The sequence below is a fragment of the Centroberyx affinis genome, unplaced genomic scaffold, assembly GCF_046629955.1.
Source record: "Centroberyx affinis isolate AG114_WGS23_722 - 3 ecotype Tasmania unplaced genomic scaffold, CSIRO-AGI_Caff_v1 ptg000185l_1, whole genome shotgun sequence".
Lineage (NCBI taxonomy): Eukaryota > Metazoa > Chordata > Actinopteri > Beryciformes > Berycidae > Centroberyx > Centroberyx affinis.
Window position 1 is genome coordinate 252,540 of NW_027278880.1, and position 22,072 is coordinate 274,611.

At 38.8% G+C, this 22,072-nt stretch overlaps 1 protein-coding gene across 4 annotated transcripts; it reads right to left on the reverse strand.

Annotated features, from left to right (window-relative positions):
* Window positions 1-755: 755 nt before the first annotated feature.
* LOC139658077 (tumor necrosis factor receptor superfamily member 14-like) lies at window positions 756-20,235 on the reverse strand. Of its 4 annotated transcripts, none has more exons than XM_071536116.1 (11): window positions 19,980-20,235; window positions 7,480-7,626; window positions 6,759-6,831; window positions 5,891-5,984; window positions 4,857-4,982; window positions 4,231-4,386; window positions 3,561-3,648; window positions 3,274-3,452; window positions 3,132-3,160; window positions 2,943-2,994; window positions 756-2,351 (listed from the first exon to the last, which is right to left on the reverse strand). In XM_071536116.1, exons 3-10 carry the CDS (start codon window positions 6,795-6,797, stop codon window positions 2,953-2,955), a joined length of 753 nt encoding a protein of 250 aa, XP_071392217.1. In that variant the 5' UTR covers window positions 6,798-6,831; window positions 7,480-7,626; window positions 19,980-20,235; the 3' UTR covers window positions 756-2,351; window positions 2,943-2,952. The 4 variants fall into 4 exon arrangements, with proteins under 4 accessions (XP_071392217.1, XP_071392225.1, XP_071392210.1 ...); XM_071536124.1 differs by lacking the exon at window positions 19,980-20,235 and adding an exon at window positions 11,033-11,509 and having other exon boundaries at window positions 6,759-6,893; XM_071536109.1 differs by lacking the exon at window positions 19,980-20,235 and adding an exon at window positions 11,033-11,508.
* Window positions 20,236-22,072: the final 1,837 nt, after the last annotated feature.

Sequence of the window (22,072 nt, forward strand, 5' to 3'; positions counted from 1 at the left end):
TTTTGCATTTATAAACATAAAATTGTCCACATAACAATAAACAAGTTAAAATAAAAAAATATAAAAATATCCTTATTTTCATAAAAAATGACATTTTTCTCTAGGCAAATCATTGCTCCAGATAACTTAATATTCTTAATATTCCAGAAAAATACTCAATATTCAACCAGAATACTTAACAGGCATTCATACAACAAATGACAAATTGTTTCAAAGTCTGTCCCATTAATTGGACATCTCGCATCAACATCGATTTTAAACCTTGACAATACCTGGTTTGTAGGATAAATTAAGTGAATCATGTTAAACGAAATTTCTTTGGTTTGGCTGGTGAAAAAGTCCCAAATTCCAAACTGTTCTCCAATTCATGTTATTAGACTGACCGTTCCAGAATGGCTTTGCAGGAGTTGCAGGGTTATAACACAATTTCCTGAGGTAACAGTTGGCACACCTTGTGTCTCTGATGCATATACCATCTAAGATCAGTTCAAAGTTAACAACAGTATCAATGTTACACACGTAGTTTCTTTGGAGTAATCTCAAGATACATAAGGAAACTGCTTCAAAGTCTGGCAAATTCTTTGGGATTCACCGGAATTCCATACTTTTTGAAGAAAATTCCATACTTTTTGAGGAATTCTGTGAATGTAAGTAAATGGCCATTTTCATTAAGTAACTGAATAACCAACAAATACCATTTTGTCCATACCAAATGTTCAAATATAGTCTTATTTTCAAATATAAAGTCTTTATTATTCCAAATGAAATGCCTAGGAGAAAAGTTGTGTTTATAAATAATTAACCAGGATAAAAGTACTTGTTAATAAAAAAACAGATAATTGTATTATTATTTTTTATTTAGATCAAAATTACATTTAAGGAGAAACTCTATGCCAACAGTTCTTTCAAATATGAATATACACCATAATTTGATCATATGCTGGATGTAATTCTTGATCCATGTTTCCTTGAATGTTGTATTGGCTGTTCCAAAATCCAGCATGTTCAGACTGCCATGATTGTTTGAGTTACATAAGATATTCATTTTTAAGTAATGGGCTTTGTTTTTCCAAATACAACTGGAAAGTTCAACCTGCTTTATTACTGATTTTGAAACACAGTAAATCAAACATGACAGGCCCCGACAGTTGTTGTCCAGCGGCTCTGGCAGGTCACATGGAATATCCTGGCTCTGAGAGTGCTGCTGACCTGTTTGTTGTGGATAGACAGGAGGCAACTCAGAGTGGTTGACCTTGGGCCGCTGATATCGGGACTGCAGCGCATTAGGGTGGGGGGCAGATGGGAGAAGAAGGGAGTAGTGAAGATTCCCCATTACTAGTCCCCCTAATCTGTTTGGATGTAGGCCATCAGGTTTGAAAAGGTTTCTGCCTCCCCAGAACAGAATGAAATGATCAATAAAGATCAGTCCTTTAGAACTGCCTGATGTGGAAAGCCATGAGTTCAGTGCTAGGAGTCTGTTGATAAATGACTGAATCTTTAGTTGGCCAAGTCTGGCAAACAATTTCATAAAGTCTGACTGCTCTCTGCGAGCATCATTTGTCCCCACATGAACAATCATTTGATTTATTCTCAGATGATCAGACAATATCTGGGGGATTTTATCATTGATGTCACTGACCATTGCACCTGGGAAACATGTTTCCAACATCTTATCACTAATGTCTCTGATAGTGGAGTCTCTCATGATAACAGTGGACGGCTCACTCGCTTGATTCGAGGGGGGGCCACGGCTTAGTCCCTTGACTGAGTGAGCTTTTTTGGGTCTTTCTCCTTCTGTGCACACCATAATCCATCCTTGTTCTCTCTTGTGCAACTGGTCAGCAGTGCCCTCGGTTTCTAATTCATGCAGATATTGTAACAGTTCAAACCTGTTCTCCAGTCGTAAGATTGATGGCGACTGCAGTCTCTGTTTTTTTGCATCTTTAGTTGGCCGTCTGCTGGAGCCGGTGCCCGGTGTCAAAAGAGCTGGCTTCCTTAGCTGTGTTCCATGCTGGACTACGGTCCTGTTTTTATTCCTGGGCTTTGCACCAAATAATACCAACTGCCAGCAGTTCATATTCTCTCTAGTCTCAGAGGGCTTTCCTTGTACTGGCTCAGTTTTACCAAGCTTTGGAGAAGTTATAGTATCATTTACACACAGTTCTTCATTTGGAGCCTGCTTAGCTGTGCTAGGTTGCATCAGCTCACCGATAGGAGACAATTGTAGTGTGTCATGAAGTTCTCCAGCTTTTTCCAATGCGAGACGAACAGCCGAAAAGCAGTCCGTGCATCCTGAAGACTCTGATCCGAGGGGAGCCATGTGTTATCCACACACCACACTGCAGTTAACTCTATCCGGAAAAAAGTTTGAAAATAAGTGATCATGACCTCTGACCACTTTAATCCTGTAGAAATATTCGTTAACAGGAACCCCCACTCATAGTTTTGACTTGGTAAAAGTGAAATTGTTTTGGAGAAAATTTTGTTTCAAGATTTTCTTCATTGTTTTACGATTTCTTGAAAGAAGTAATATTGGTATGTATCATGTGAAATGTATTGAAACCATCAAGATGATCTGCCAGTGCAGTGAGATAACTTAAACTAAAAATATGACTAAAAATATCATGAAATAAGCTTGATACATCTGGAAACAACATAAAATCATTTTTTGCAGTGCATGTGAAATTGTACACCTATGCCTCTCAACTTATAGGAAATGAAAACCTGTGGTTAGTGCAGTTGAAAAACTACTTTCCTGCACTGTCAATATCATATACTCCCCTAGTAACAATGGAAAAGCGGCTCAATCTGGGGACAGAATTATATTTACTTTAAACAGACATCAACATCTGACAGTTCTAAACACATCAGTGTAGCTCAATTAGACAGTTCTCAGTCAGTCCTCATTTACAGTGCAAAGGAAATGTGTAATGTTGTCTTACCTGTTGCTGTTCAATCACAAGCCTCTGGTGTTCCCACTCCATTCAGTGTTTCCTTGCAAGTGGAATATGAATCTCAATAAATAAGTGAAATCATTTAATGACTTACATGAACCAACCTTTGTCACCCAGGTACAGTACATGTAAGTGATTGTACTGGGTGTCAGTTACACACAAAAATGATAGACATACCTGTTCAAGAACCATTGGTATTGTTCTTCCTATAAAACAACATCAATGAAAAATATTATCTTATGTGATTATTTGGCAGAAAGCACTATCATCTGTCTACAACATGATGTTTTTGTTTTCAAGGCCTAAATTCTAATCTTACGTGTGCATTGTTTTCCTCTCTTCTTTATCAGACAAATTAATGCAACTGTTCCAATCAACAGAAGAAGCACCACAACACTGATGGTTATGATTATTGTCTTGTCTGAACTTTGTTCTCCACATTCAGAATCAGTTGAATGAGTTCCTGGTCTTATCTGCTGAAGCCTCATAGATTCACACCTAGAATAATGGAGGGAAAACCGTTACTGGAACATGTATCAAGCCATGAATTTACTGCAGTGGTAAGAAACCAAATGTGATGATGACTGCTCTTGAAGTTGTTCTTACTTTGTGTGTGGTTGGCAGGATGTAAATGTTCCATCTGAATATGTGTCACCAGTGCAGTCAATGCACACAGTGTCTGTGATTGCTGTTCCTGTACAAATATACATACAGAGATATATTGACACCAGTTAAGTACATAATGTATATATATATATATTGCAAAGTTTCTGTCATAATTTCTCAATTTCTCATGTTTCATATAAGGTTGTTCATATTGTGGAAGCAGACACTTGCAACTCAATGCAGTCAAAACATTTCTCAGTAAAATCCCAAGCACCGTCTTCCAGATTCAATAATTCCCGTTTCAATAATATTAAACTGAATGGTCTTTCAGCTGCAAAGCCCTGGACTAACACAGCTATTGCTGACAATTAACATTTAAAATTTTTTGATAACTAAGATACTATGGCAGGTACTTTATGGATCTACTGAAAAGATTTGTGTGTCACAATACATTACATCAGTGTCTTAAGAAATACAAGTTTCAGCGTACAACATAGTGTGTGCTAAAGTGTTAGCATGGAGAACGATCTTTCAGGAGCACATGGATGATTTCGATGTTGATGTTCTCATCACTTAATGGCTAAGTTGACCAATGGGACAATCTCCAAAACTCTATTCTTTTAAGACCTAATCTATCTCTATAATATTTAAGTCAGTATGAAAAACCAACCTGTTTGGCTGATATATTGACCAGGTTTACAGCTCCTGTGTGTCTTTGCTGCAGCACAGCCGTCCTCTTTAGGGTCAATACAGTAGTGCCCCTCAAGTGGTTCACAAACTGCATCCGATGTTGTTGTACACAGCCTCTTCACCTTCAAACCAACACCTGTCACCACATTGAGCTGAGGTTACATGTGGGGTGCAAAGCTTCTCTGCTGCAGAATCTACTAGAATGTAGCAACATGCAAAATGTTTTTCCAACTTTACAAGCTATCCTGAAATCTGAAATGATATCCTATTTCATTTCATTATAGCACAAAATGACCATAATATCTGCAGGGGGTTGATAGGGTTGTTGATCAATACCAAAGACTTCATTACTTGGCCAGGTGCTGAGATTTCTGGCTTCCAAAACCCACTGTAAATTCAAGACACCCCCCCAGGGTGGGGGCTATGCCAGGATGAGATAAGTTCTATTGATGTCGCTACAATTCCAACTGGTTGCCAATAAATAAAATTAAGGAAAAATGCTTATTCCCATTGATCTGGCAGTTTGAGTTAGTCCAGTTTTGAAGTACATTTTAGCCTAGGAAGAGGCTTAATATCGGTCTGTGAAACCAGCCTGTAGAAATGTACCTGCATCACAGTTTGCACATGTAAAGCATTGTGTACGTCCATTAAGCTTATCCAGGAAGGTTCCCTCAGTGCAGGGCAGGCAGGAGGTACTTTTGTACTCGGTGCAATCTTTATAAACTCGGTTTCCTGTTGAATACAAAATCAAAATTCGATACAGTTTTATTAGCTTACTTTCTAGAACTACCCTTTAAGTCAGTGGTCTCCCAATACTGTGCCATGGAGGGCTGAGAGGACGCAGAGCTTTTTCTCAATGTGCGTGGCTTTGCATAATATCTAACCGCTGAAGCGCGATTCCAAAACGGAAGAACGAAAAGATGGAGGAAGGAGAAAGATCCCGGGAGCTTACTTGGCAACCGGGGATGTATCGGATGGACTTGACCGATGACAATTGAAAACACCAAGAATCATTGTGAGAACGACGCATCACGTCTGAGCAGCGCTGTAGTCTACAGTAGAGCCGGTTAACAGCTGGGAAAATTAACAGCTGTGTGTCTTAATTGATCAAACATACAAGATGAAGCACACAGCCCATTTGATAATCAGAACAGGTTCTCATTAAAACCAAACACTACAACAGGTGATTTCACTCATTAGCACACCTTCAACCAGAGAAAAGAAACTAATCAGTGAAACTGCTTGCAGACTCTCAGCTCTCAATTGCACATGGTTGGGGACCCCTCTTAAATAAAAATGTCTATTTCACTATGGTAGAACATTTCCACTTTTTAGCTCTACAGGAGTTCATGAACAAGCCAGCAGGTGGTGTAGTGAGTAGAGAGACTGGTCTTCAACTGGATGACCTGGGATGGCAAGTATCCACCCTGCTCAAGTATCCTTGAGCAAGATACTGAATCCCTTACCAGCTTTCTTTTCAAGCAGGGGGAAAGAGCTGTATAGAAGTGATGACAGCAGCTCTTCATGGCAGCTGATGTTAGAGCCTGACTGCTCCTGTACTCCAATCAGGAATGGGTAATCTAAAGGACTCAATACTCTACCACAGTAAAATATTCCTTTAATGTTCAGTTGGATCTTACCTGGGGGACACATAGGGCAGCATTCCTCTCCTGTTCTGTACTCTGCACGATGACAAGTGAGGGCATCTCCAATGAAGACATTCATCAGAAATATCTATGAACAGTGAAAAAATGATAGTCAGTATTTTTCGTATTTACTATAGACAGCTAGTAAAATAATAATTTTAAAAAAGCACATTGGTAAAGTAATCATCCTCAATTTCGTTCTGAATATTCAGCACCAAAATAAAACAATATCGTTGTAGTGTGAATGCTTGAGTAACAATGTATCATTATAGTTTATAGTTATCTTCTTTATAGTTATCGCTATATGTGTGAATGAGCCTTAAGTAGTCTATTCCGCAACATGATTTTAGAAGGGGCAGGTTCACCCCTTGGCCACCAAATAACCATCTCACCCTGAAGTTACAGAGGAAGTATCTAGGTCTTGCACTATTCAAAAAAATCTTCTCTAACTGTGGCGTGTTTTTTAAACTATTTGAAATGCACTTATATCCATGAAATATCTGGCAAATATCCCTCACAGGCACATGATACCCGTTTTCAATAGCATGAATGTCTTCAAATTTCGCCCCACGACTTTTGGAGGTGTGGTGCCACCTCTGTGTGTGTGTGTGCTGACATATCAATGATTACTGTTATTTGAATTTGTTTGATGTTGACTTTGCTTTGGTAATCTGTACTTTTGCATTTCATGCCAATAAAGTAGCGTCAATTAAATTGAAAGAGAGAGAGTGAGAGAGAGAGAGAGAGAGAGAGAGGGAGGAAGGGAGGGGTTGAGAGGAAGGGCGATGTGATTGTATCAATTCCAGTCAAGCTAAACATGCTGTGTTTCTCTAAGCCTGCAATTTTTAACAAGTGTTGTTACCAATATTGCAATCGTCAAAGGTTTTCTTCTCAGAGGCATTTCTTAAACAGTTTTCATGAAATCCAGACACCATCTCAGTGAGATTTGAGATGACGCAAGACTTAGTCCAAAAAGTCCAAATCAAAAGGAGAATATCTGGAGAAAAAAACAAAACAGAAACACATCCACATAGCAATTCCACTGTGTGTAGCTTGCATCTGTCATTCACTTTCACATAACAACTTAATACACCACTACAAAGAAAAACTATAGCAATCAAATAATACATTTTAGATGGATACAATAAAAGTATCACAGCAACACTATAAGTCCACATAGTCCACATCCAAGTCACATAGGAATATTATAGTGATACCATAGGAGATAAAAATAAATTCCATAAAACAGGATAAGTTCATTGTAAACTCACCATTGAGCACCACAGACATATTGTCATTCCTTATAGGAATATTATAGGAATATTACAGTAATTGCTCAGTAAGGGAATAAATTATGTAAAATATATAAACAGCTACATGTACAGTTAAATTGAATTAGAAGTACAAGAGCTAGGCATACGTCAACACCTATGATCTGTCCCTGAAGGTTGATGAAATAAATTAGATCAGGGTCCAAACGTTTTCATGTCAGAGACCCCTCATATGGAAACATTTGAGACCAAAGACCCCCACTTAAAGGAACAGTTCACTCAAAAATGAAAATTCAGTCATTATCTACTCACCCCCATGCCAGCTGAAACTCTGGTGAAGTTTGTTAGTCCATACAACACTCCCGGAGCTTCCCAGCACGACTCTGCCTTCTCCAACCGATCTTTAGAGTTACAAACAAGTGAAGCATCATCCAAGTCTTCTGACACCATACGATTGCTCTGTGAGTGGAAAAAAAACACAATTTTATTATTTTTCATTATTTCATGAAAATCAAGTCTTTCATTGTTTCATTGAGTCTTGCATTGTATTTAGCTTCCGCAATACCAAACCTCACGAGATGGAGGTCGCACACATGCATATTTCATTAAATAATTCATCACCTTTTTTTTAACATTATATTTATTGATTTTGGCATATAGTCATAAAAACAATGACATTTACAAACACCCCCCAACCCCATTAGATTATACTGATGAAGTTTTACAGGTGTCACATTGGTTCTGAATAGCCATTTATATTGTATAAGTTTTGTTCATTGTATATTGCATTGATAGTCTGTGTTTGTGCTTTTAAACAAGCATTTTCCCACTCATCCTCTGTAATATCTACTTTTAGGTCATCTCTCCAAGCATTGAGTCTTAAGTGTGAATTGTCCTTTGATTTGGACTGGAGCATAAATTACTGACAATTGGCCTCGAATATCCATAAAACGTAGAGTGGTCCTCTCTATAGCTGACATGGATGGCTCCTCTAAGGAGTGGGTCTGTGATGTTATGAAGCTCCTTAACTGTAGGTATTTAAAGAAGTGGTTTCTAGGGATGGCGTATCTACGAATCAGCTGATCAAAGGTCATTAGTTTTCCCTCTGTATACTAATGAATCAAATTTAGATTTTTTCCGCTCAGAGCAATCGTATTGCGCTGGGTTGGTTTTCTGGGAAATGGTTTTGAAATCACTAATTGAAGTAGAAGTAGATAAGGCAGGTTGAGGGAAAGTGTGTTCACCAAAATGGTAAATTTCAACACTTGCAATGCACTGAACATCACAGAATGATGATGTATCAGTGTAAGAGTATAGGAGGGTTGATTTTTGCCGGGCCTCTGGGACCGGCCTAGAAGAGTGAAAGTAGCTGACTGGCTGACTGAAAGTGGTGTCAAGACCTACAGTTATGGTGGTATACGTCAGTGATTCTCAACCTTTTTCATATCAAGGACCCCTAATTTAGTCCACATTAGAGCCACAGACCCCCATTTGATGAGATTTTGTCTCTCAGACCCAAATCTGAGAATATTTTTATTGTCAGATATGATTTTGTTGAGAAAACAGTGAAACTATGATCAAAACAGTCATTCTTCTACATTCTCTAATTGTGTTAACTTCTTGTAAATTACATAATGGTGAAGTTTAGCAATTCATCAATTTCCTGGGGACCCCCTGGAACCCCCTCAAGGACCCCTGGTGGTCCCCGGACCCCACGTTGAGAACCACTGGTATACGTGGTGTTGCGTTGTTTCCAAAGGGTCGTCATTCCACACTGGGGATGGGCCCTCTATCTACACACTTAACTACAGACCAACAAATAAGCACTTCCTTGCTGCACCTGATTGGACGAACGCTGTCACTCACTGGGCCGTCTGCCCCCGGATTTCAAACTGGAAAAACATGGCAGCTCGTTTGGAAACTTACTCTTATATTATGAAAATGGCTCATCAAAATGTGTTTCTGAAAACATTTGAGGCAAGAAATCAGCCGTGCAGTTGCTGAATCTGTCTTCATTTTACATCGACAATGGCTAGTTTAAAAGTTTGTACATGAGTTTCGGGAGTTTCCAGAGGCGGTAAGTCAATCTGGACGCCCTGATTTGCATAAAGTAGCCTAGACCTCAGCAATATGTAAATGTGGAGCGGCCAACATCACGCACCGTCTCTCGAAACGCACCTCGGTGCTACCAGAATGCATTGCTGGGTGTAAAGGACATCCACAGACACACACTGAAGACAATCCTATGATTTCAGAATATGTTGCTGAGGTAAACAAATCATATTGGATATATTTTCAGTGCTGGTGAGTTTGTTCCTTACACTCTCCTGTAGACTGACTTGGTGGAATGCCACTAGAATGTTTTAGAATGTTTAAAGCCATTTTTCTCACTTTTTACTTTTAGACACATAACAGATTCAAAAACTCAAAATCAACATATCACAAATTAAACATGTCAAATGTTCACCATGTGAAGGGTTTTTGCAGGCCACCACACTTATAGTGCATCACTACAATGCAGAGGGAAATACAGCACATGTATTATACTAGGGTGTGAAAGCCAAGAGGAGGCCCGGCTTGCTCTAGGTCTACCTAGTCTTGTTCCTTTAAATAAAACTCCAAGGCAATTAGAAAAACACTGACAGCTCCCATGTCTATGCTTTGTGACAAGTCAAATCTGTTGTGCATGATGTCACTGATGTGAGGCATCACAATGGTTATTGGGATATTGCAAAGAAAGTCATAAACTAGTACAAGATGAAATTATTTCCAGTCTGAAATGAAATAGCTACTTAACCTCTTTTCAACAGCAAACAGAATTGATCATTGGTTGTTGTTATGCTCATGTTTTGTGCAAGTGTCTCTTCAATAATCACTCCAGGTTTTGGAATGAAGAGTGCACTTATTTTGCTGTATGGATTTTCTGAAGTGAAAATGACATATCTTTTCGATATCTACAATTGCATTTTGACTAGTCAGAATGATAATTCAAGATATCTCCAAAATAAGATGTCTAGTCAAACTTCCTGTCAAGATATCCATAACTTGTTTGTAGATATCTTAAAAGGACTTTTAACTAGTAAGAACTCAAATTTGAGATATCTCACAGGCTCTGACTTGCGGACAGGACGGACCTCATATTTCAGAGTAAAAGCCTTAGTGTTTGTCCGTTTTAAACGACATCTTTCTTCCTGTCCGAGAGTCTGGCAGAGACGAGGGAGGCAGAAATCTGTCAGCTCGTAGGTTTGAATAGGAAAGCTACGTTATTAAGTTCTTTAAGCGTCACGGCTTGCTTTTTAACGTAGCCTACATGTAGCCTACTAAAAGCTGTGGTCTGTAACCTTGATGCCACACGAACAGACTTGAACCTTGAGCGACATTTTTCACGCAGTTTGCTACTCGCTGTTTTTTCAAATTGTATTTATCATCATTTTTACACATTCAGATACATTCATGGAAAATGTTTTCTCATGTTCACAAATGGTGATATACAACTACAAGTCTCAAATAATTTCACAAGCTCTGAATCTTTTATACAAGCTCAAAATCGACCCTTTATTGAGCCCATAGTGAACAAGCCAGCGCAAATATCTGACACGCACCTTTCCCACAGAACAGGCTACACGACCTGAGAGAGAGAGAGCTGCTTCTCCTTGGATTCTCCATGACACAAATCACCAGACAAGTACTACAACATAAAAGGTCTCCGGTGTTTTCCTACAATAACGTCTTCACACGTTGCGACTTCACTAACATGTTCAACGGCGCGATAACTACGATGCTTTACCACCGTCGAACATGAATTTCATTCGCTTATTTTCTATTAAAGTAGGCTATAAAATGTACGTTAGTGTAGGCTACTCACCCCCAGTGGCTTTAGGACGAAGAGAGTTACTTTCATTTTGCGTCGTGGTGGTTCAGGATCAGGAGGTGGACTTTCTACCCACAGTATAAAAGCACATCAAAGTGTTTATGTAGCTACACTTAGTTCTAGCACAAAATATGAATGCCATAGCCTATACACGGGGATTAAATTGATCTGGAACCCTCGGTTGAAAAAAAAAAAGTTTTATCAACACGTTACAGAAATATAACGTCTCTCTATAGCCAGCCAGTCTTTCCCCTATATCTACATTCTACCATGGCGGTCCGGCACAGTCGGATCATGACATGACCCGCTGTGCTAAAAACATTTTCAAAATATTTTTTCTTCTGTGTGGCAGCGGGCGGTTGGCAGCGCGCGCCCACACAGGCGGGCTTCATAACGAGAGCAACAGCATCGAGCCTTATTTATATCTTTTTTTTTTTCATGTCTGTGCAGAAACAATGCTGACGCCAGACGGCAATCTCTTTTCTCTCTCTTTTTCTCTTCCTTCTCAAGAAGTAGTATATTAAGAGGTAATACACACATACAACCATAAGTTACAAACATACATAGTATAGCCTATAGTCTACATAATAGGACTCATTAACTAGGCTATAAATAACTCTTATCTTGCTCTTGTGTGGCAGTGGTGTGTGCATTTCTATCTATCTATCTATCTATCTATCTATATGTGTCTGCCTATTTATCTGTCTGTCTGTCCAAATATTTACTAGACACCTAATCATCAGTGTGCATGTATTAATCAACAACAACAGTAAAGACATTGCTAGGTTGATCATAAATATAGGCCTATATATGCTTCTGGGGTGCAAATATGACCGTCTACAGTGTATGTCCACTATGTATTTCTGTTAAATGTATTTTGAGTCCGAATGATATTTCCTAGCAGCAATTTCTGACTTGGTAACATTGGTTTTTGAAGTCAAACCTCTTTTTAAAAGTTGAAAAAATTGATATAATATTGGGGGGTCACTCTGTCCAAAGCTCATGGTTCATGGATGAACCTTCTTCCTCAGCCTACACTGGTTTGTGCATTTTTAGTGGATCCAATTCCAACAAATTTGACTCTTGCAACACTGCTTCTCTGAGATACTCGAATTAAAACAGGCACTCCCTACATATCATAATCCCTTATTGCTGTTATGTTGAGGCCTAAAAGAAAGAAAAACTTCCTGTGGAGGATACACCTGCATCCTCCACTGAAGGAGACAGCAACAACCCCCAACATCGCTCTGCCTTTTTATTATTTCCCACCAAAATCCCTTGACTACCCATGGCTGTATTTATGACTTTTGGTGTTGGAAGCAGGAGCTTACAAGGAGCACTGAAGGCAGTCACAACGGACCCAAATCTGAGAATATTTTTTATTGCTAGATATGATTTTGTCCAGGATCCCATGACTATCTGCATTGTAGGTAGAGAGAAAACAGAGAAACTATGATCAAAATCTTTTCTTCTACATACTCTAATTGTGTTAACTTCTTGTAAATGAAAGAATGGTGAAGTTTACAAATTAACAATTCATCAATATGCTGAGGACCCCCTTGAACACCCTCACGGACCCCTGGTGGTCCCCGGACCCCACATTGAGAAACACTGGTGTACCCACTTTACCTCAACCCGCCTTGTCCACTTCTAGTTCAGTTAATGATTTCCTACACTTCCCAGAATGCCTTTTGATAACCAGTTCCCCTGACCCCATTTTTCTTTGTATATATTGTAGTTGACCTTAGCATAAGTCATCCAGCAATATGGTTGTGCAATATGCTTTTTATGTTTTTGTGTAAGAATGCCTCAAGTTTTTAATAGAATTACTGACTATTTCACAGAGCACTGGTATCCTGCAGTTTGTGTTACATTGTAATGTTATGGTTACTGAAACTGACTGAATATGGCACAGCCCCACCTAGAATATTTTTCACCAGCCGTCACTGGTCACAAGAGAGGGTAGGCTTGAGAGCGGTTGTGACTTTCCACCTTTGTCTTGTTCCACAGTCAGTCTTCGGTCGGATCATTGCTTTCTGTCACACGTGTCAGTTTATGTGTGAAGAGCTCTCATTTTTGGTTTCCTGTGTCACCTGCAACCTGCTACATTAAACACCCAGTCTGGGGTTTGGTTCCTCACCACACCTCCACGTAAACAGCTTCCTACACGACTACAGATATGAATACACGTTCACAGCCTTCAAGGTGCAATTTGTGACAGCAAGCATCCGTCTTGCTGAAGTGTTGCTGAGCGAGACACTGAGCCTCTGACTGAAAGAAAAACATTTCTTCCTCAGTAAAAAAAAAAAAGGAAAAAAAAAGACCCCCCCTTGCCATGCCTGTATTGCCTGTATTACCAGCTGGGCATGCAGGGCTCATGCTCATGCCCAGAACCACCAGGGGCCCCAAAAGATTCTGACTCCCGCGTCCGTGTTCAATGGATTTCTAGGCCACCTATTGAAGATCAAGAACACCTATTGTATGTTTATGAGTAATGCATTTAGTGACTATCATCCAACTAAGATACAGAACAGTATCACAGGTGGGCAGGGACGTAGCTAGGAATTCTGGGCCCCCCGAAAGAACATTGCTCTGGGCCCCCCTTTTTTTAATGAAATAAAAGTATTTTTCATATAAAGGGTACATTTAATGCAATATAGAGGTCAAATCGATTTTCCTCGCTGCTCAATCTGTCTTCTCCTTCCTTTCATACATGCCACTCTCTTCTGGCTCTGCAAATGACTAACAGCATAATGCTGAATTAGCAATCAGCAGCAAGTGTCAAGGTAGCCCAAATTGCCTTATCAATGCCATAGAGATTGAATAGTAATACTGTAGATTGAAAAGGCCACAGTTTTGAGTGCAATCAAGCTCTCAAAACATGAAGACATGTCCAACATTGAATAAGTCAACTAAAAAAGCAACTTTCACACTGGCCAAAGAAAACAGTAAGAGCAGCTATCAACACTGCTATGAGCCAAGGTTATTATCGTTAACCAAAACTAACGAAATAACGAACTTGGTGTGAAAAAACATTTTCGTTAACTGAAATAAAAATAAAAACGAGGCTTTACAAAAAAACCCTAACTGAAACTGTATTGTGTGTTTACAAAACTAACTAAAATAAACTAAAATTATAGAGAAAATGTCTTTAGTTTTCATCTTTGTCAATTTATTTCATACATAAGCCCAGTATTTTGAATTTTTGAATCTCGCCCCTGACAAATACCCCATATTACAAAAAAGGACTAAAACTAACACTGAAACTAATAAAAACTAAACTAAACTAGCAAACCCGCTTTAAAAACTAATTAAAACTAAACTGAAATTGAAAACAAAAAGTCAAAACAAAATAAAAATAAAAACTAATGAAAAATGCAAAACTATAATAACCTTGCTGTGAGACTCTGTGTTCTATGGATCTTTGGTTGATAGTATAAAATATGTATAGGCTACTGTAGATAATTTGCTTATTTTACTTTTGTTTGTGGACAGCATGGGGCCTTTTGTTTTACTATGTATTATACTGGAAGAACAGGTTATACACAATAGAATGGGGGGTGCAGGGATTGTAAAATTAGAACTACTTTCATCACATATTGCATGGTTTGTGGGTTTATTATTTTTATTCTGAAGTATCAAATGCCTTCTATAGAATACATTAATTCATACATCTTTCTGGAATTGTTGTGGGCCCTCTCAGCTGTGGGCCCCTAGAATCGTCACCACCTTTCACCCCACTAGCGACGGCACCGCTGGTGGGGCAGGGGTGTCTAGGTACAGACATAATCAAACCTTTTCCATAAATTTCAACATTTAACAGTTTTTTGGTCCTTCATTCCCACCACCTGTCGCCTTGCCTCCTTAAAGCCACAACCTGCAATCCAAAGGTAAACAAAGGGACGCCCCACCACCTAAAACTAAGGCTTGACTTCGGGTTGGACAAATGTTATCACTTTCAAACTGAATGAAGCAGCTCTAGATAGAAGGAATGGCAGTTTGTAAAAGCTAAAAATTAGTTTCAGATTACTTTGAACCTGTAAAAGGTTTCTGTTTGTATTGTTTGTGAAATAGATAGTATCTTGAATTACGGTGTGTTGGTGTGTACTGGGGGGTAAGGGGGCCCAATAGGACCCGTGTGCCCGGGGGCCCTGTAGTTGGTTAATCCGGCCCTGCCCCTTGCTGTGTCTAGTTGGAGCCTTCAAGATCTCCAAGAAAACCAGCTAGTAGCATTACCAGTATACATACATACATACATACATACATACATACATACATACATATCAGAGGTGGGGACTTGAGTCACTTGACTTGGACTCGAGTCACAGTTGTAATTGCTTGACAATTGACATGATACATGAAGAGAAGACTTGAGACTTGACTTGACTTGGGTTCTGGTGACTTGGGACTTGACTCTGACTTGTACTTTGATGACTTGAAAAGGTTTCTAAAGTGATGAGATTTGTTCCAGCAGACGACTGAATTTTAGTTCTGTTTTCTGAATTTGTGGAATGATTGAATTTATTGAAGTTGAAACTGATTCTAGAAATCAAACTCATGATGCTCTTACCAAGTTTTTATCATATTAAAACCATATTGCATTGAAAAGTCCTAGATATTTAGTTTTCTTTAAGATATTAAATTGATACTGGACTCTTGATTTGTTCTGACTTGATTTGCTGGTCTACATTTAGACTTGAGACTTGACATTAATGACATGGACTTGATTTGGATTTGACTTGGTAATCTAGATTTAGACTTGGGACTTGACTTGAGACTTGTGCCTCAAGACTTGAGACTGACTTGGGACTCCAGTGAAGCTGACTCGGTCACACCTCTGATACATATACGTACATACATTACATACATACATACATATTTTCCATCTCGTATAGACATGAGGACCAGCTCAGATTATTAAAAGTGAACCCCTATCACCACACAATATTCTCCTTCTCGTATAGACATGAGGACCAGCTGAGCATGAGGACCAGCTCAGATTATTAAAAGTTAACCCCTATCACCACACAATATTCTCCTTCTTCACAGTGGCATCTGGACTTCATTCTGACTTTTCAAACGGGGTTTAAATTTGAAGACTAAAACTTTAATAGTAACCCATAATGTGCCTTACTTTCATGCAAGAGAAGGGAGTTACTCTCCCAGGAACCATCTTAACAATCTTATATTTTGTTCACTACAAAGTATTTTGATATGTTCTGATGAATTTGAGAGAAGTAGATGGCATTAAAGACATCAAGCAAAAGACTTTGGCTGCTATTTAATTATTACAGCTCTCCATTGATCTTTCAATCTACTGGAGTTACTTGGAAATCCAGAAGCTTTCTTAATTCAGTTAGTCTTAATTTAGCATTCTGACTACAGACCATCTGTACATTTATCTTACACAGGAGCTGAATGATGTCAGGAAAGAACACGTCATATCTGTCTTTGAGGGGGAGTGAGAGATTCCATAACTTTCACCACACGACCCCCACAATGTGGTTAGGGACAGTTTGGACAGAATGTCACTCTTACTCAGTTCTCAGAGTGTGAGAAAAGTCAGAAACAAGTTCAAAAATCATTCTGTTTTTCGATTTTCGAAATTATAATAGTACATTTGAAACAGTTTTGTTCAACCATAAAAGCAAATCAAATTTGCTTGTTGTAAATAATATATCTGGTTATAAAGCTGTTAGTAGGAGTGTATTTCTAGTACATTTTGCTACTTGCTCTCTCTTAATGGAGGATATTCCACTTGAGAAAACTAAGTAGGAGAATTTAGGTCTCTAAAAATAGACAATATGAATACTTCTATTATTCTTCCACCACGATGCAAGTGAAAGTTTAAACCTCTGCTATTGTCCCACTCAAAACCATGAACACTGAACATGAAGTTATACAGTTACAATACCAATTTCATTACGTTAGTCATTACTGAGTACCAGATATAAATAATTTGTGCAAGAGTATAATTTTAATTTTCACACCCTCCCTCTGGATTTAGATATAAATATATAATATATATAATATAATATATATAATAGAGATACAACTCACTCTTTTCTCAATGTGCTCATGGGCCTCAGACAGAGTTGAAAGCATTTATGAAGCCAGAAGAAGAACTAGTTCCAGTCCTCAGCTTAAAAATAGCTGATAAACAGGGAAGGAGGGAGAAATAACCCACTACAATACAGAAGCAAGTCATGCATAAGGTCACTTTAACTTTCAATACCCAGTGGAAATCTATCTTCTTGAAACAGCAGTTTGTGTAACTAGTAACTAGACACCTAAGCAACCTTTTCCCCTTAGGCCTGCATTTCCCACAAGGCTACAGATTTCACATCACTGAAAATGACAAGAACAGACATGTACACCAGTCATGCCAATACAGTTACAGTGAGCTGTTTCTTGACTAAGGTATTGACTAACATTAAGCTAATCATTAACCTGTACCTGCACTTATAGCACTTACACTTGGTTCAGACTCATGTGGGTTTTCAAAGGCTCAGACCAATATGCTTGGATTGAAGCTGTTATTTATTTTGTGCCAATATTCAATAGCCAATATTTGATGTTACAATCCTTTGTCCCTTAATCCAAGATGAGTATTCCCACAGAATATCTTTACATTTGACCGTTTTCATGCCAAAAAATCCTGTTGGCTGATACCCGATTGTTAAAAAAAGACCAATATCAGCAAACCAATAACATATCAGTCTAAACCTAATACAGGCTACAAGGTTGCTTTTCTGTTGCAGCCCCACTTTGTGGTTTAGGTTGGTAAGACACACAAAAATCTTGCCTAGTGCAGCTTTAAACCTAATGAAATATTGAAATAGCCTACAGGAATATGTCCTAACATTGTGTATCTTCTGCATACACTACATCCTTTGTGCAGAACTCTGTTTTTAGAGCAGCTGTTCAAGAAAGTACCGTCTGAAATCTGATTCCACTGAGGTCAACAGACTTGGCTCATGACAAAGGGACTTTTCCCCAAGCTCTTGTTTTGCTTTCAGTTCTACTCAGCTGCCTTGATGCGGGCTCAGACTGGTTACAGTCACATGGTCAAACTTGGGTTTATAAAATGCACCTTGTTCCTGGATCTGTTATCAGTCCCATGTGAGTCATTTATCTGATGAGCTCTCTCTCTCTCTCTCTCTCTCACTCACACACACACAGTAGTTGGGTTTTGACAGTTCAGTGTGACAACCCTTTGCAAAAAGTATTTCAGGTCTCAGCAGATCTTTGTAACACTTAAAAAAGGAATGTCAGCGACTCTTCACTCCGCATATGACTCTTCCACTATCTACTTCTGTTTTCAATTCTTGTTTATGTGAAATGTAGCCCAATGAAGAAGTTGGTCACAGTGGTTTCAAGCCACAGTACAGCAGTAGTGTGACTGCTTTATTTGAACTAAACAGCATCTATTTTTAAAGCAAATGCTGATGATATCAGTTAGCGTACAAAGCCTAAGCCTGATCATGTGCCACTGCCAATTTGCATGTAAAAAAATTTTTTTAAATAAGTTTTAATTTGCATGCTGTGTTTTCTATAATTGATCACACAGTGAAAGAAAAACCTTCCAAAAATTAGGGAACTGGCTGGGGGTTTCCGGCTGAGCTGGTCACTGAGTCATCTGATCGTCTCCATTTGAATGGTCACATTTTTGTATCACATATTCATATGATATGAATGTGTCTTAGATATTTGTTTAAAAGTTTTACCTTCTCTGCCAGATTAGCAAGAAGAATCTATGTTACTCAGACAACAAACTTTCCACCCTGCCAAGAATGAAATTCTGGGGGAAACAAATGGCCAAAATTAAAGATATTGAATAGTGGCACAAAATATAAGCAGCTTAAAAAATATTAGTAATGGCCTTCAAAAACCCAAATCGGTCAAACAGATTCCATGTTGTTTTTCCATGTTTAGACAGGCAGGAGATGATCAGATCTGTGCCACAAAGGCAATCAATTCAATTCTCAGCCAAACGTCAGATTCAATGTTAATGTAAATATAGTCTGTAACACCAACAACAGCTTCTCCTGAGTCTCTTTCCTCCTGAGTCTCTTTCTCTTTCTGTTTCCTGGGACCAGAGTGGGACAGAAGGGAGGGAAGCAGAGCCAGATCCAGGGCTGGGGGCCTTGCTGGGTGGGTTGGGAGGCACCCTTGGGCCCCAAGGTGGCCAGAGGGTGACAGGGTTCAGGAGAGCAGGGAGATTATTGCTGCCCATGTCTGTGTTCTGCTTATGTCTGTCTGTGTTCTACTTTTACTGTAATTGATATGACTTACTACATGATTATTGTTTTAAACTTATTTTTGATTTAGGCTGCCAACTTCTCACCTGGCCAGGGACTACAGATGAAAACTAGCCTCCTGGCTAATTCTGGCATACTTACAGTATTGTTTATTAATATGCACTGTCCCTGAGAAATAAACTGAATAAATGAAAATGAAATGAAATGTGGTCAGTACCACTGTCCTGTAGCTCTGGACCTGCCAGTTCATGAAGATGTTGTTCACTGCTGCCCCCTCATGGACAATTAAACCTATGACACTGAAAACAGGGGCCATATTCACAAATTCACTTCTAGTACTAAGAGTTGGTCGTAGCAGTGAAATTCAAAGAAAATTCTTACAATTATGTTTTTTGAAGAATGATATAAAACTCTAAATACGCTCTACCTGTCATATGTATATTTCAGTTCTAAATGTACCGGTACTGTCAATCTTAATTATTTGAATTACTGAAGGGATTCTATTATTTTTATTTTGTCTTTTTTATTTATTTATTTATTTATTTATTTTTTTCTCCTTTTCTTTTTTTGAGAAAAAAAAGTTTGTCCTGCGAGTTTGTGGCTACATGCTACCGATTATCCTCCAACCCACACAAACACTTACACTGGATTAGCGTCTCCAGATCAACTCATCGTATTACCTGCTGCCCAAGAAGTTTCCCTGATTCACACCGTAATCCTGCCCGGGGATCTTTCCGTCCCGGTGTGGTCAGCCCCGCTATGCTCGGATCGCTCTTCTCCGCTATCCACCACCGCACCAGGCTGACCTCCATTCTCCGAGCAGGATCGAAAGGCTGTTATGTGGATTATCCCGTGGGACACTCCTGGGGTGTACATCGCTTCTCCTTCCCCATCCATCCCATCCCTGTGGTCCTGTCGCAGCCCAACCTCCTCATTACGTCACCACAACAAACAACACGTGAATCTGTCCAATCTCCGTCCCGTCCTCCCTGAGTCCTCACAACCAATCCCAAAGATGAAACTGGTTTTGCTCAATGCTCGTTCACTCAACAATAAGAGCCACATTCTGAATGAATTTATAACCGACAGTAACCTAGATTACCTCACTGAAACCTGGCATAACCCCCTGGACTATTTCTCACTAAACCAGACCACACCCACAGGATATACACTGATAAACCGTCTTCAGGGGCGGGGTGGTGGTGTCGCTGCCGTTTACAGGACGGACATTAAAACAACTGCCGCTGAAAATCACATATTCATAAATCGAAGTTTTCCAGTCATAAACCATATTTTTTAATTTTTGAAAATGAAATCAAACAATACGTTACAACAATCCTACATTCTAAAAATAGGGAAGCTATTAAAACCATACATTTATGTACCCTGTATAACATTTTTGTGAACTGATTTATGATTTGTGTCAGTGTTCTGATCCCCCTTTTTTCTATTTGTTTACCATGCTGTTTGTTAATAAATGAATAAAAAAAAAATAAAAAAAAATAAAAAGTATGTCGCTAGACATTCATGACAGGTAGTGGAGTGACTCTTCTACCCAGCTTGTGGAAGTCGAGCGGACTCTTAAGTCACATGTCTTTGTGCTGCTCTACATTGGTATGAATATTAAAATGAACTTGACACTGACGCCAAAAAAAACAAAAAAAACAACTGCCGCTCATTCTTTCGAACACCTTGCCTTCAAACTTTCTGCTCCCACTCCTTTGGTCACTGCCGTTATCTACATTTCCATTTCAGAATAATACAGTATATATTATATTATTGAATTATAATTATTGATGCATTAATGTGTACGCATCACTTTAATATTGCAGCTGGAAAAGGTGGGACTGATTTCCACTACTTTATAGTTTACAGTAATCTATAACAATACATAGCAATTTATTAGTTTATTATATTTTGTATTAATAATCTGAATCTGTTAAGTAATTTAAGTTATCAAATAAATGTAGTGGAGTAAAAAGTACAATATTTCCCTCTGAAATGTAGTGGAGTAGAAGTATAAAGTAGCATAAAATGGTAATACTCAAGTGAAGTACAAGTACCTCAAAATTGTACTTAAGTACAGTATTCGAGTAAATGTACTTAGTTACTTTCCACCTCTGCACACACTCAGCTCCCTGGTATACTCCTGAATTCCGCCAAATGAAATCCCGTAAGCACCAGCTTGAAAGACTCTACAAGAAAACTCTTAACAGTGCATCTCCAAGACTATCACAGACTATCTTCAACAATACAAAGATGCTCTCAACACAGCCCGGCCCACCTACTACTCACACCTCATACACACCTCACACCTCATACTCCACCAACCCCAAGGCTCTCTTTTCCACTATAAACAAACCTCTCAAACCCAGTGACAACACCTCCAAATCCTTCACAGTAACCAAGTGCAACTCTACATTTTCTGTATCATTTCAAGGTTCTTTCCAGGAAACTTCTGAAGAAATGAACAGTTCCTTTCTAGGAAATTATTAGGAATGTTTTTTAGGAAATTATTATGTAATTTCTTTATGAATGCCTAAATGAATACCTTATAGATGCAGAAGATGTTTGTAGTGTTGGTTTCGCTACAAGGGGAAATTCTAGAAAACGTCATACCCTAATTCTAAAAACCAAACACGCCCCCTTTTTCTTTTGGTGGTAGTGCTACTCATTTGTTTAGGTTTACATTAGAGATTGTACCCTATATGCCAAGGCAGGCCAGAAAAGACTATAATGTATTTCCATCATTTTATTCATCTTGTTGTTTCAT

Bases quoted from the DNA above. Each gene is read 5' to 3' on its own strand.
- LOC139658077 (XM_071536116.1), bottom strand. From the start codon at position 6,797: ATGCCTCTGAGAAGAAAACCTTTGACGATTGCAATATTG. The intron at 4,983-5,890 runs GTAAGATCCAAC...TGTATTCAACAG, and splicing joins CTGCCCTATGTGTCCCCCAG to GAAACCGAGTTTATAAAGAT. The intron at 3,453-3,560 runs GTAAGAACAACT...CCATTATTCTAG, and splicing joins TCCTGCCAACCACACACAAA to GTGTGAATCTATGAGGCTTC.